Source organism: Chenopodium quinoa, unplaced genomic scaffold (genome assembly GCF_001683475.1).
Source record: "Chenopodium quinoa cultivar QQ74 unplaced genomic scaffold, ASM168347v1, whole genome shotgun sequence".
Lineage (NCBI taxonomy): Eukaryota > Viridiplantae > Streptophyta > Magnoliopsida > Caryophyllales > Amaranthaceae > Chenopodium > Chenopodium quinoa.
In genome coordinates, this window is record NW_018743906.1 from 452,353 (window position 1) to 465,642 (window position 13,290).

The 13,290-nt window shown below is 33.8% G+C and overlaps 2 protein-coding genes across 3 annotated transcripts; one reads left to right on the plus strand and one right to left on the minus strand.

Moving 5' to 3' along the window:
• The first annotated feature begins 1,215 nt into the window (after positions 1–1,215).
• On the plus strand, positions 1,216–8,177 carry LOC110686911 (cold-responsive protein kinase 1-like). Of its 2 annotated transcripts, none has more exons than XM_021863525.1 (7): positions 1,216–1,548; positions 2,271–2,409; positions 4,241–4,353; positions 4,756–4,966; positions 5,086–5,323; positions 6,257–6,407; positions 7,597–8,177. In XM_021863525.1, exons 2-7 carry the CDS (start codon positions 2,337–2,339, stop codon positions 7,963–7,965), a joined length of 1,155 nt encoding a protein of 384 aa, XP_021719217.1. In that variant the 5' UTR covers positions 1,216–1,548; positions 2,271–2,336; the 3' UTR covers positions 7,966–8,177. The 2 variants fall into 2 exon arrangements, with proteins under 2 accessions (XP_021719217.1, XP_021719218.1); XM_021863526.1 differs by having other exon boundaries at positions 2,285–2,409.
• Positions 8,178–9,810: 1,633 nt separating this feature from the next.
• LOC110686913 (ABC transporter G family member 10-like) lies at positions 9,811–12,150 on the minus strand. Its single transcript, XM_021863527.1, has one exon. It carries the CDS (start codon positions 11,874–11,876, stop codon positions 10,032–10,034), a length of 1,845 nt encoding a protein of 614 aa, XP_021719219.1. The 5' UTR covers positions 11,877–12,150; the 3' UTR covers positions 9,811–10,031.
• Positions 12,151–13,290: the final 1,140 nt, after the last annotated feature.

A 13,290-nucleotide genomic window follows, 5' to 3' on the forward strand; every position in this document is an offset into this window, starting at 1 on the left:
CATCAATTTTTGCGTTTTTGTGAGGTGTTAAAATCTAAAATTTCCTTTTATTTTTATTTTTATCGGTTCTATATATATAGTCAGAATCTCTTGTTTTATTTTCATCTGACATGTTTGAAAATTCAATTGTTTTTTTAATAAGTCTCTTGTTTTTTTGCAGAAGTGAAATTAATTTTACTAAATTGAAATTATTTTTGCTAAACTTAGATTATTTTTACTGAAATGAAATTACTTTTACTGAATTAAAAATGTTTGTTGAACTGAAATTATTTAACTAATTTTTAATTATATTTCTTCTTTAATTATATTGAATTTTATTGAATTGAATTTATTTTTATTGAACTAAAATTATTTCTACTTAGTATTATTTTTGTTAGGTGAAGTGAACAAAGCTTTACTCTACTTATTTTTAAAACATCAATATATAAGAAAACCATAATATTGCTATATTATTACTAATCACTTAATCAGCCGACCTTTGTTTCAAAAAAAAAAAAAAAAAAATATCAGCTGACCTAGTTCTTGGCATTTAATGTAATAAAAATCAAGCATTGGAGCTAACCATGTAACAAACATGGCTTGAACTAGAAAACATTTTGGTTTGACATTTAGGCAAAACAATTTACTCAATCAAAACTGAAGATCAACAATAGCATAAAAATATATTCCAATCCAAAAAATTGGCACCCCAAATCATCATATAATCAATTTAATTTGATCAGCTCTAAAATTAGACCGTGTGTTCACATTACTCATAAGTCGTAATAATCGTAACTTCCAACTCTTAAGCTCCAACCAAAACGCTTGTTCACGTTACTCATAAGTCGTAAGACTCGTAACTTCCAACATTTAAGCTTCAAGCCTTCAACCATGCATAATCATTTATATTCACCCGGATGCAGATAAGTACACCAAAAGGTGACTTTTTTTTTTTTTTGAGAGAAACCAAAAGGTGACTTTAAAAAAAAAAAAAATACTCATTTTAAGATTTAAAAATTAACAAAAAAAAAAATACTAAATAATACATTTAGATACACCTTATCAAATTTTCCTTTTGAATAAGGTCATTTATGTATACAAAATTTTCACCCAACCCCGCCCTACCAAAGAAGTCAAAAATTCCTTTGTGAAAATATTTATGTTAGTCTATACTCTATTTGAATAAAACGAATTAATTCAAGAATCAACAATTCAACACAGCAACACAGTACGACTTGCTCTTTCTACGTGTTAGAAAAGTCAATTTCGTATTCATTTATCCAAACTTCACTTAGTTGCCGAGAGTCCATAAATTCATACAACCACGTTTTCTCTCTCCTCTTCTTCAACATTTTTTCTCATACACTTTTTTTTTTTATTATTATTATTTTTTCTCAACTTAATTATTGAGTATTTGTTTTTTTTTTAATTATTAATTATTGATCAAATTCTGGGTTTTTCCAACCGAGAATTGCTGTACCATTTAGTACATTTTTTTTTTATCTTCAATAATCTCTCAATAATTTTCTGGTTTGTGCAAATTTTGTTTCTCTCTCCTACAAATCTAAGGTAAGATTTTTGGTTTTCTTATGCAGATTTTGTCTTTAATCATCATTTATTTTTGTGGGGCTTAATTATATTTTTCATTATTTGACTTGGGTATTAGGAGTCTTGTATAAATATTTATGCTTTAATATTTATGTATAAATATTTTTGCTTTAAATTGCTGCTGTTAAACTGGGTAATTCTTTATACTTGAATTTTCAAACAGGCCCATTTAATTCTTATTGAATTTAGATGAACAGAAGTGAATTATTGTCTAATTTGAGCTTTTTTGTATTTGATTTTCAATTTTCTAGGGCTGATTTTAGTTTCTATATATTATGCTAAATTTCATTTTAAGTGAGCTGATAGTTTTCTATTGAATTATCATCTATGTCATATGCTTAATTTAGAAAATGCTGGATTTATTTTTTTATATTCTGAAATAAAATTTGAGGAAAAACCATCCTTTTTAAAGCAATTTTTATTGGTTGTCAATTTATTATACTTGATTACTTGAACTTAATCAAAATTCTTTTATAGTACATTGGAATATGTTATCTTAATATTTGGAAATATTCTGCTGGATATTCAATTTCTATTAAGTTGCTAGTTTTAGACATCATCTTCCTTTATGATTATGTAAATCCATTCACCCTTTTGGGTTGTCGAATAAAATTTCGGGTGGTTAGCTGAAGCTGAGTGTTTGGATTTGGTGAACATGCGAAACATGCTAATTTATTTGATAGTTTTCTTGTTGAAGGGAAGGATTTGCAAGGTTGATTTGATAGGAGTTTAAAATAGCAAGTCTATTAATGACTTGCTTCCTCTTCATTTGTGGAAATGGAGCTCGGTCCGTTGATGAACCAACTGTAGACATTGTTGGAGGTAGAAGCATTTCCTTAAAAGACTAAGACAGTTATATGTCGCAATCTCATTTGTTTTTCTGCATGAATTGTCAACCTAGTAACCTACATTGCTTTTACTTGCTTCCTTGACCAATTTGTGTTTGCATTTGTTAACGAGTGGAGTTGTACATGAAATTTTGCCCTGGTAACTTTAATGTGTTAGGATTGGCGCAATTGATGGTGAATTCTCCACATTTGGTAAAAAAGGAGTGTGCATAGGTTGAGCCTCTTTGCAATATACTTCGTACTTACTTTAGGCTTTGGGATAATCTTGTATACTATGTATTAGCATATATCTTTAATTAAATTATCCTGAAGTTGGAAATTAGTGGAAGCCCTTGGAAAAGATAAGTCATTAATACTTTCTTCATAGCTATACTTGTGAAATACATAAACATACATTTATGTATACATGCTAGTTATGTGTAGACACATGCACACACCAATTGGCAAATAGGAGTAATCCACTTTTGTATAAACTAAAAGCACTCGATTTTATCTTTTGATATTAAACAACATACTTATACTTATCTTCAACTACCGTCCCTGAAAGTTTGTGTCCATGAAGCTCTCTTTGAGCTGAAGGTCTTGAACAAAGCACTCAGCAGTATTACTTATAGTTAGAAGGCTAAAACTGCAAAGATCAAACAAAGGGGCCCTGGTGGCGTTAGCCTTTTTTTTTTTTTTTTTTTAAATGAAGGAAAAAGCTTGTAATCTTGATGTTGTGAACTAGGTCCATGAAAATTTTGGGGGCCGGGGGTTCACTCTTTTTGAGTAGGGGTTAGCTAGCTATCAAACATGACTATTATGAGATATCTTTTTTATTTTTTTATTATTATTATTAATTTTTTATTTTTAATTTATCTGTCTCCTAGTTGCTACTATCACCTTTTCTTCAAGTTCAATACATTTTTCCTATTCGGCTATTCATACTTGCCAGTATAAAACTTTAACCAAAATGTCTCTAATCTTGTATCATTAAAAATTATAAAAATTTGATCACTATAATACATATTGAGATCAATCTAATTATCTAACAAGATCCCGCAAGAATATTTTTTTTTTCCTTAGTATAAATTACAAACAATGGTAAAAGTGAAATATGTGAATAATGCAAAAATCAAAGTGTGAAAAACTTTAAGAAACAAAGGTAGTGCATAACTTGGAAAAATTATTTTTGGTTTAAGCTTATGTTGTATGAGCCTACAAATGTCGTCTTGATTTGATAGATTTGGTGGTTTATACTTAATAACCTATTATTTTGGGTTTGGTGCATTGTAAATGATCTTCAACTTCATGGTGAAATTGCACTTTTGCATCTTGACGTTGCCATTCTGTAATATTTTGTTTGTAGGATTAAGGATTTACATTAACAGATGCACATAATTAATACTGCGTTTGTCCAACTTTAATCGTTGAAGGAAGGTTTGTGATAGGTGTCTAGGTGATAAGTTGTTGGCTTATTTTTATATTTTTAATTTAATAGAAAAGTAGATGTGATGGGAAATAGGAATTTTCTAATTGAGTGAGAGAGAGTGTGGGCCTTAACTTTTGGTAGTGTGAAGGGAATAATATGCACCCGTTCCATAAAAGGAAGTGGGACAATTAGAGTAGGTTAAGCATAATGAAAAATGTGATGATTTAAAAGTGACAAAAGGAGTAAACGGTTATAGCTTCAAGCCTTGATCATTCTGCTATGGATTCTATAAATATGAACGTTATTTGAAATTAAGTGATCTGATGCCTGCATATGTGAGACTGTTCATGAATTAAGTTTTGTGTATGTAATTCTTCTCCCATACTTCCTGTAGTTTCAGGTGTAGAATATATAAAGTTCTATACTTACAAGGAATTACAACATGCAACGGGAAACTTCAGCCAAGTAAATAAGATTGGGGAGGGTGGTTTTGGGCTTGTCTACAAGGTAATTTCTGGGATGCACAAGTTCTTGGCATCCAATCTCTCCTTTAATAACAAATTGCAGTTGTGGTGGTCATTAGGATAATGAACCTGGATTTGCATCAGTAGCTGTTATCATCATGATTAGAATTGGACAAATATGAAAAAATAAATTTCAATGTTGCATTTCAGCTGGTACTCATTTTACTTGTAACTTAAATTTTTGTTTAATAAAGAAATTCTTATGTCATAAACTTATCTTGACTGATTGTAATGGGCTATTCAGCTATGCTGTAATATAACAATGTAATTTGAAGAAGCATGCGTGATGGTCTTTTATGTTGAGACAGTTGTAAAATCTTAACATTGCAGCCATTTCGTTATGCCTTTTTATACTAACAGTCCTTGCAAATTTTATTGTGAGCAGGGAAGGCTCAAAGATGGAACTTTGATTGCTGTTAAAGTGCTGTCACCAGAATCAAGACAAGGCTTGCGTGAATTCGTGACTGAATTGACTGTCCTTGCAACTATTGAGCATGAAAATTTGGTTGGGATTCTAGGTTGTTGTACAGAAGGAAATAATAGAATTTTGGTCTCGAGATATCTTGAGAATAACAGCCTTTCTCAGAGTTTACTCGGTAATTTTCTGTTCAATGACTGGTCTAATGGCCAGATTAATTCCTGCTTTGCTTCTTTTTTTTTTTTCCTTTTTTTAATTTGAACATATATATATATATGAAAGTTTGTTTACTTTTAGGTCAGAACCCTGGCGGCATTGATTTCAATTGGAGAGTAAGGAGAAATATATGTATTGGTGTTGCAAGGGGGCTTACATTTCTTCATGAAGAAACCCATCCTCATATCGTGCATAGAGATATCAAAGCAAGCAATATTCTCCTTGACAAAGATTTGTCAGCCAAAATTACAGATTTTGGTTTGGCAAAACTTATACCAGCCAACATGACGCATGTTAGCACAAGGGTTGCAGGGACACTGTGAGTTGCAGAGTAATTGATTTCTCTTTTTTGGTTTGTCCAATTGCTTATATCGTAAACTGTTTGATTGCACTGAACTTGAGAAATGTGGAATTCAAATTACAATTTTATTTCTAGGCTTGATAAAATGTTAGGAAGCTGGTCATATGTGGAGGGCCATATATATTGCAGTGTTTCTTGAATTGTGTGCCTTTTTTGTCATAGTATTTTTTCTGAAATCACCTCCTCAAAGACGTATATTCTCCACCTGATACAAATTCTTTTAGTTTGTCATGTTATCTGTTGCTTATATTAATGAAAAGTGCTTCTTAGAGAACCTATGTACATTTCATCAAGCCTATCTCGGCAAAGTCTTTAGTCTTCTAAAGTATCTAACTACTCCCACCCTTTTCTTTTGATATACCCATCTGCTGTAGACCTGGTTTCTAGGTGAGTTGAGTGGGTGTAAGAATAAGGTGGATAAATTAGGAGTCAAAGGGTAAGGTGGGTGGGTGCAAGAAAATAGAGAATAAAATAAGAGTGAGAAGGTTTAAAAAATGTTGAATAAGGAGGTAAGATGGTAACATATGCTTACCGAAAATAGAAAAGTAGAAATGAGTACATCAAATAAAAACACCTCAAAACAGAATATGGATACATCTTTCAGAAATGAGGGGAGTACTGAAATTAATATGTCCATTTATTAACTGATAATGAGATATCTTTGTGGTTCCATTTTCAAATTTATAATATTATTATATAGTTCTCTGTATTATGCATGCTAATATGAATTCTATGATATTTTCTGGCTGCACTAAGATGCTATATAGCTGGATTAACCATAATGTAGATGATATTTATGTCTCTTAACATATGTTTATCATTTAATATAATCAATTTGCAGTTCTTCATTGTGTGACCTGGATCACCTGACACAGTGACTGTTTTATGCAGAGGCTATTTGGCGCCTGAATATGCTCTTAGAGGCCAGTTGACAAGAAAAGCTGACATTTACAGTTTTGGCGTTCTCCTTTTGGAAATTGTCTGTGGTAGATGCAATAGAAATAGACGGCTTCCTCCTGGAGACCAACATCTCCTTCAAAGGGTAATACATATTGGCACTTGAAATTTGTTGTGTGTGCATGCATATCTGTCTAGACTTTATCTTCTTCAAAGGGTAATACATGTTTGTTGGACTATTGGAATATATGTTTGATCAATTACTGCACTGTCGCCTTCCATCAGCTGTGTAATTGCTCTTTTATAGTGAGTTTGATTGGTAATTATGGAGATGAAGGGAGAAGAGGGCTTGCATTTTTCTCCCACATCTTTCCAACATTGAAATTATATTTCTTTTAAGAAAGGGAAAGACAATTTATCTCTCCAACTTCCTTTCCTTCCCTCTGCCTTTACAACGTTGAATAATAAAAAATGGATCACCTTCTCTTCCCATCTCATGACCTCAATCTAAACACACTAATCCTTTCGTCCCGGATTAGTTGCACGAGTTTGACCGACACAGGTTTTTATTCAAAACAATTGACTTTCTTATTTTATTGTGTGTTAATTGGTAGCGGGGTAGTTTTATTAGAGTTAGTGAGAGGTGGATCATTGCATTTTGAGGGGTGTGCATTTGATTTTTTTTTTTAGAATGTAGTGATAAAGTGGCCCCAAGTGTGAGTATAATATTTCTATAATTCATAACTACATCAAAATGAATCCATCAAGGTTCCTTGTAATCACACTTCCACCATTGGTGAATTTACATTGCGCACACACACACACACTCCTCTTTTGTATATTATACATTAGGAAAATCATAATTATGTGAGGCCTTGGTACAATGTCTAGATGTGTACTTTCAAATGATTAACATTTGATTTTGCTAAAATATAATTAAAGATTTTAATGATACAATATGTGTATTGGCAAGCTTGAAACTCAGGCGTTGCTATTATTATAAATCGGAGAAGGTAGATTTTATAGAATTTGACCTTGAAAAATGAAGTGGAACAACCAAAAAACTCAGGGAGTAATTCATGCTGTGAAAGGACCTACAAAGGCTACATTGCTACTCGATATCTGTATATAAGTGATATTTGGTACTATGTTGACATTGTAGACTGACTTATATTATAAATTAAAAGGAATAGGTTAGCACAGACTTTGTTTTGGAACGGAGGACTGAGAGTATACGATCTTATTTTAACTTTCTACACCTTTAGTATCTATAGTTAAGTTTTAATGATTATGCTCTACATATGAAGTATCTCATCGGATTAAACCTGATGCAGGCGTGGAGAATGTTTGAAAAAGAGACACTTGTGGAGTTGATTGATGAAGCATTTAGGGGAGATCTTGATATTGAAGAGGCCAATAGATTCTTGAAGATTGCTCTACTCTGCACCCAGGGAATAACAAAACTACGACCTGTGATGTCTACTGTGGTTAGGATGCTCCAGGGAGAAGTAGAAATTGATGAAATGAGCATAACAAAACCAGGGCTACTTTCAGAATTTGATTTAAAAGCAAAAGAAAGCGCAGCAGAGCCTTCTTCATTGTTCTCCCCGAGCTCAGGTTCCTCATCCTTGCCGTCAGAGCAGACAAATCCCACTTGTGCTACTATAACATTCACATCAATAAGTACCCGGAGCAATTCATAAATCAATAACAGGTAGATTTTGTTGTTCTCTATCTGTCCCCCACTCCCCCCTCCCAATACTCTTTTTTTCTTTCTTTTTGTAGATTTAGCATATATGCAGTAAAAACTCTTTTAGAGAGCCTGAATGTAAAAAGTAATACGGGATGAAAACATACCCACTTCTTACTTATTAATTGAATATATATAATAATTTTGAGGATTTATTTTATTGTATATCTCATTATATTTATTATTATTTTTTCCCCCTTATTGTTTCTATAGACCTTATGCAAAGGCCAAATTCATAGCAGTTGCTTTAGTTCAGCAGCGTAATTCTTGTTTAAGACTTACCTGTTCCTTTTTTTCTATACCCTCTATATATTCCTACTTGCTGCTCTTTTTGTTTTAGATCCTCGCTCTTGTGCTCCCCCAAACTGATGTAACGTCATGAAACTTGGTAGAAAAAGAAATGATTTGTTTCTTAGCACATTCATTATTCTGTGTATAGTTTCTGATCAGTTGGAGGTCGTCTGTTTTTATCTGGGAGAACGAACATAGCTCACCGGTCACTGAATTAGTGTTGTGTTATTTCTCAAATTCTTATTGAGAAAAGTGATGCAACCAGTTTGGAAGGCAAAATACGATGTCTGACCATGTAGAATTAACTAGCCAATTGTGTAAGGAGTTAGGTCACCAAGATAAGGTTAAGAGACTTGAGACAATGGGACTTAACATATGTAATGAGCAGTGTTACTAATCCGGACCTCAATTCACTACCTAATAAATTAATCCAAAGTCCGCTGTATCAATAGGCCTGTAATTCGAGGAGGGGGGGGGGGGACAAATATTTTGGCAACAGTTTAGTGTGTACGGAGTAACCCAACTAAATGTTCGTTTTGTTATAATCACAGTACTTATTAATCGTGTAAAGTTTGTTAGAAGGTTTGCTTCTTTTTTAAGATTAATTTTTCTCAGAAGTGTAGACATGGCATATCTTGAATAAAATGACTGGAAAATGCTAAGCAGGTAAAGTTGGTTATTTGGATATGGAGTGACACTAGGTGGTGTTTTATGATGTCTAAATAATTATGAGATGTTACTCCGTATCTTTTTGTTAATATTGATGTTATTAGAAGAGATTATAGTCTAAAAGAAAGGGACAAGATGATGACTTCAGTTTTGGCAGATTAAGTTATTCTTACGTTTCCATTTTGAGTTGAAGGCAGTTTTAAGTAATGTTTTTGCCTCTTGTCGCCGTGACATCAATCTTTTTTCTTCTCCCTCCATTGCAACACTTTATCTTTCTCTTATATCTCATTCCATTTAACTTCCAAATTACTTTTTATATTTCATATTATTATTACTGTTAATCTGTGTGCCAACTTGCAAATGAAGAAAATTGATGAACCTGAGGAGAAAGATCTGTTTTGGAATTGTAACTCCATCTAACTGTATAATGACTGTTTTTCTGATTAGTTTTTGGATTTCTAGTACTTAATGGTTAACTTGGCAGTTTGTATATCCAAAGCGATCTTTCTTCCTCTAGAATTTGTATGATAATCTATGTTACTATCTCTGTTTTTCTGGAATCATTCATGTTTCTATTTTGGTATGTTTCGAATTGATTGTCCCAGCTATCAAAGTTTTCGTAGGTGTTTGATGAATTAGTCCACTAAAAGCTTTGTGCTTCTTAGCCCCAGTTTTAATCATCATTCTGCTTCTGAATCTGTAGTCTATACTGTATAGATCTGAAGGAAGCCGCATGTTACTTGTTACACGCATCCTCTTCCTATTTCCGTGATGATTGTGGTAGGGTGTTTGGAGGATGTATTTCCAAATGTATGATTTAAGGATCTTAGAAACCTTCAGAAAGTAATCAGACTTAAGATATATAGAAGACGGACTATTTCTTGTTAATTGAAGCTACAAATGGAATTGATTGTTAGGTAATTTTATTGCTCATCCTTTGAAAAAGAACATGATTTTTAAGGAATGTGAGAAAGATTGAGAAAAACAATAATAAGAAATAACAGCAGTTAATCTATGAAAAATAAACTTTTTCTTACTTTTCTATTCATGTACTAGTTTCTAATCTCTACCCCTGTGGCATCTGTACCATAGAATCAGAAAAGATAGTATTCTGTAGCCAAATATGAAACCCAACATTACAGCCAGATAAGTCCACCTCTGTGATTCTTGCAGACCTTGCTGTCTTAAGAACCCGTCTCCATACAAGCTACATCCGGTTAAATCTTTCTGTAGGCATCTTGTCTTCCCTCGCTCACCTCCATATTCGTTGATCAGGAAACACTCAAATGGATACTTGAACAGGCTCAGATAATGCATGAATGTCCAATACTTGGGTATCCTATCTTTGTCGATAAAGTATCCTGAGAAGAGAAAAAATGACCCCATCAGTCCTGCTATAACTGATGTTCCCATGATGAAGTTTGGGACCAGCGCACTGAAACAAGCAACGAATGAGTTTGACATCAGCACCACCATCCACACCACAAGAGAGAAGTACAAAAAAGCTCCCAAATCTCCTCGTAGACCAGCTAGCCAATACACCGGTGTAGCGTAGAGTAGACTTACTGTGAGCAGAAAAGGAAGAAAAACAAGGGTGTTTGCTAAAACATAGGAACAAACTCTGTAGGCCCCTCTGGATGTTTCTCTCATTAGAATTCTCCTCTCTTGCAAGAATATTGGCAAGCCTTCGGTTGTAGAAGAAAGCAAGAAAGTAAGGGTAAATGCGAAGAGCCCTAGTCGGGTTTGTAACTCTAGGTCCCCTTCACTATCTTCCTTCTTCAAGTAAAGTGTTCCAAGTACAATACTAGCTGCAACTGCTTGTATAATTCTTCCTGCAAAAAGTTGCTTTGTTCTGAATATGTTCTTGCAAAATCTTTCCCCAAGGATTTGAACTTCTCGATATCGAGAATTTGGGTAAGATGAACTCTTCCCTGTGCAGGATATAGGATTCAGACTTCTTGCCTTTGGCCTCTCATCAGCTTCTCTAGCTCTTCTCATTTCAGTTGACGACTGTATCCCCACAGCCAAGGTGCTCAAAACATCAATAGAAAACTCAAGTGCATTGACATGTGGAGGGATGTGATGGCCCACTGCTCGAAGCTTCCTGTCAAGAAGGCTTAGTGGACCATTGTGGACAAGGATGCCATCTGACAGCAGAACAACTCGATCAAGCAACTCTAGGATTCGAGAACCAGGCTGGTGAATGGTTATTACTATTGTCTTGCCTTGTCTGATTGCCAAAGTTTTAAGCATTGACATGATATTTAGGGCTGAAACTGAATCCAAACCTGAAGTTGGCTCATCTATAAGCAAAACAGAAGGGTCATGAACTAGCTCAACTCCTATAGATACCCTGCGTTTCTCCCCTCCAGAAATCCCATGATCTGGACTGCCACAAATCCTTGATTGCGCTACTTGATCCAGCCCCAGCTCATTCATCAACTTTCTTACCCTCTGAGCAGCTCCTTTTCTTTCTCCTGGTAACCTTAGAAGGGCACTATAGATGAGTGTTTCCTCAACAGTAAGAAGCGGAAATAATGCATCTTCTTGTGTAACATGCCCTGATAACCTCCGAAAGGATTTAGGTTCTAAAGGGCAGCTGTTGATAAGTACTTTTCCTGCATGTATCTTGCTTGGTGGGATTTTTGCTGCAAGGATTTCTAGCAGTGTAGTTTTCCCTGCACCACTTGGCCCCGCTATTGCTGTGACCTCCCCTGGATTCGCTTCAAAATTTACATCCTGCAAAATTAGCCTCGACGATGTTTCCTTATCCTTCTTATTAGAAAACCAACCAAAGTTATAATTTGAGGAGTTGTGGAGTTTGTATGAAAGGCTTTCAGTCTCAATTCTGTACGATGTTGTCCTCCGGCCTCCTGAATCCGGTGCCTTAACTGGGAGCTCCATAGATGGTAGAAGAAAGAGAGAAAATTGTTTAAGGAAGAAGGTAGTAGAGTAATCACAGAAGAATGCAGTCTAAGAGAGTTGAATAGATAGAATAATAAAAAGAAGATGAGCAAACTCACCAACTTTGGCTGTTTGTCTACTTTTTCTAGGTTTCTGAAGTTAGTAAGCCAGTTTTACTTGTTTAAACATCGATTTTTCGACGCAAGTTTTCTTGTGAAACTCTTGAAGTTTTTTTCAGGTGAGCTATATTTTGACTATGCAGGGTTAAAGTTTGTTGTAGCTTACAAATCTAATTTCTTCAAGTCTTCTGAAAATGTTAAATTCAAGTTTTTAATGCAGTTGTATCTTACTTCATACAGTTTTATGGGATAGTTGTGGAATTTTATTAATGAAAATCCTGACTTTGGTAAATGTAAACACAATTTTTTCTAACCAAACTGTTGCATAATACCAAGTCAATATCGTATCCATCTACAATAGAGTGAGAGCCTTTATATCAAACAATAAGTCAATAATGTAGAGTTTGGTTTCAGGGAATGAAATTTCTTATCAAATTCAAAGATATTTTGGTGTGTCATATACAATTCAATCATAGTATAATTGGAGTATATTAGTGTTAGTTGGTTAGAGCTCAAGTGGTTAGAGCTTCTCTCCCAATTTCAGGATATCTTGGGATCGATTCTCACCCCCGCCCTTGTGGCTCCTAAACACAAAAAAAAAAAAACAACGTATATTAGTGTTAGTTTGTCCAAATGTTTGTTACGTATCTTCCTCAAAAGGGGAAAATATTGTATCCATTCTGATGTGTATTCAAAAATAAAAGGATTAATACGCATAACATGGTTCGACGTAAATGAATCTGTATTGTTTGTTAATCAATAAGAAAATTTTGGGTTGTGATTTTGTGAATCACATGAACGCTCTTGCAATGAAACAAGCAAGCACAAAGATTAAAGGGATTATTGATCACTTTTAGTTTCAAGCAAGCTTGAACATTTGCACGGCACGCAAGACATGCATATTGTATTGAACTATATGTCTGTACATAAAATTAAGACACTCGATTTAATTTGCATACATTAGGTGTGGTTCATCAACAATAAAAGCATCTTATTTGTCTATAGTATTCTACTCCCTTCATCCCCAAAACTTTGACCATTTTGGGTTGATTTCGCGGTTATTAAGAAACTTAAATTTTTAAAAAAAAAAACATATAGGAAAGATAAAATTACACGGGGTTTGTTAAAAAGTTGAGAGATAAAGTATTAAAAATATTACATGAAAAACAAAATTTTATATAGGGAAGCTAATTTTGCACAAATATTGTTGTAAATTGGTAGATATTTTAATGCAAATAAGTCGATCATTTTGGGACTAAAATTAAGATAAAAGGGTCGAAGTTTTGGGAACGGAG

Coding starts and splice junctions, on each gene's coding strand:
- LOC110686911 (XM_021863525.1), top strand. CDS start 2,337: ATGACTTGCTTCCTCTTCATTTGTGGAAATGGAGCTCGGTCCGTTGAT. Junction 2,410..4,240: donor AACTGTAGACATTGTTGGAG/GTAGAAGCATTT, acceptor TACTTCCTGTAG/TTTCAGGTGTAGAATATATA. Junction 5,324..6,256: donor ACAAGGGTTGCAGGGACACT/GTGAGTTGCAGA, acceptor TGTTTTATGCAG/AGGCTATTTGGCGCCTGAAT.
- LOC110686913 (XM_021863527.1), bottom strand. CDS start 11,876: ATGGAGCTCCCAGTTAAGGCACCGGATTCAGGAGGCCGGAGGACAACA.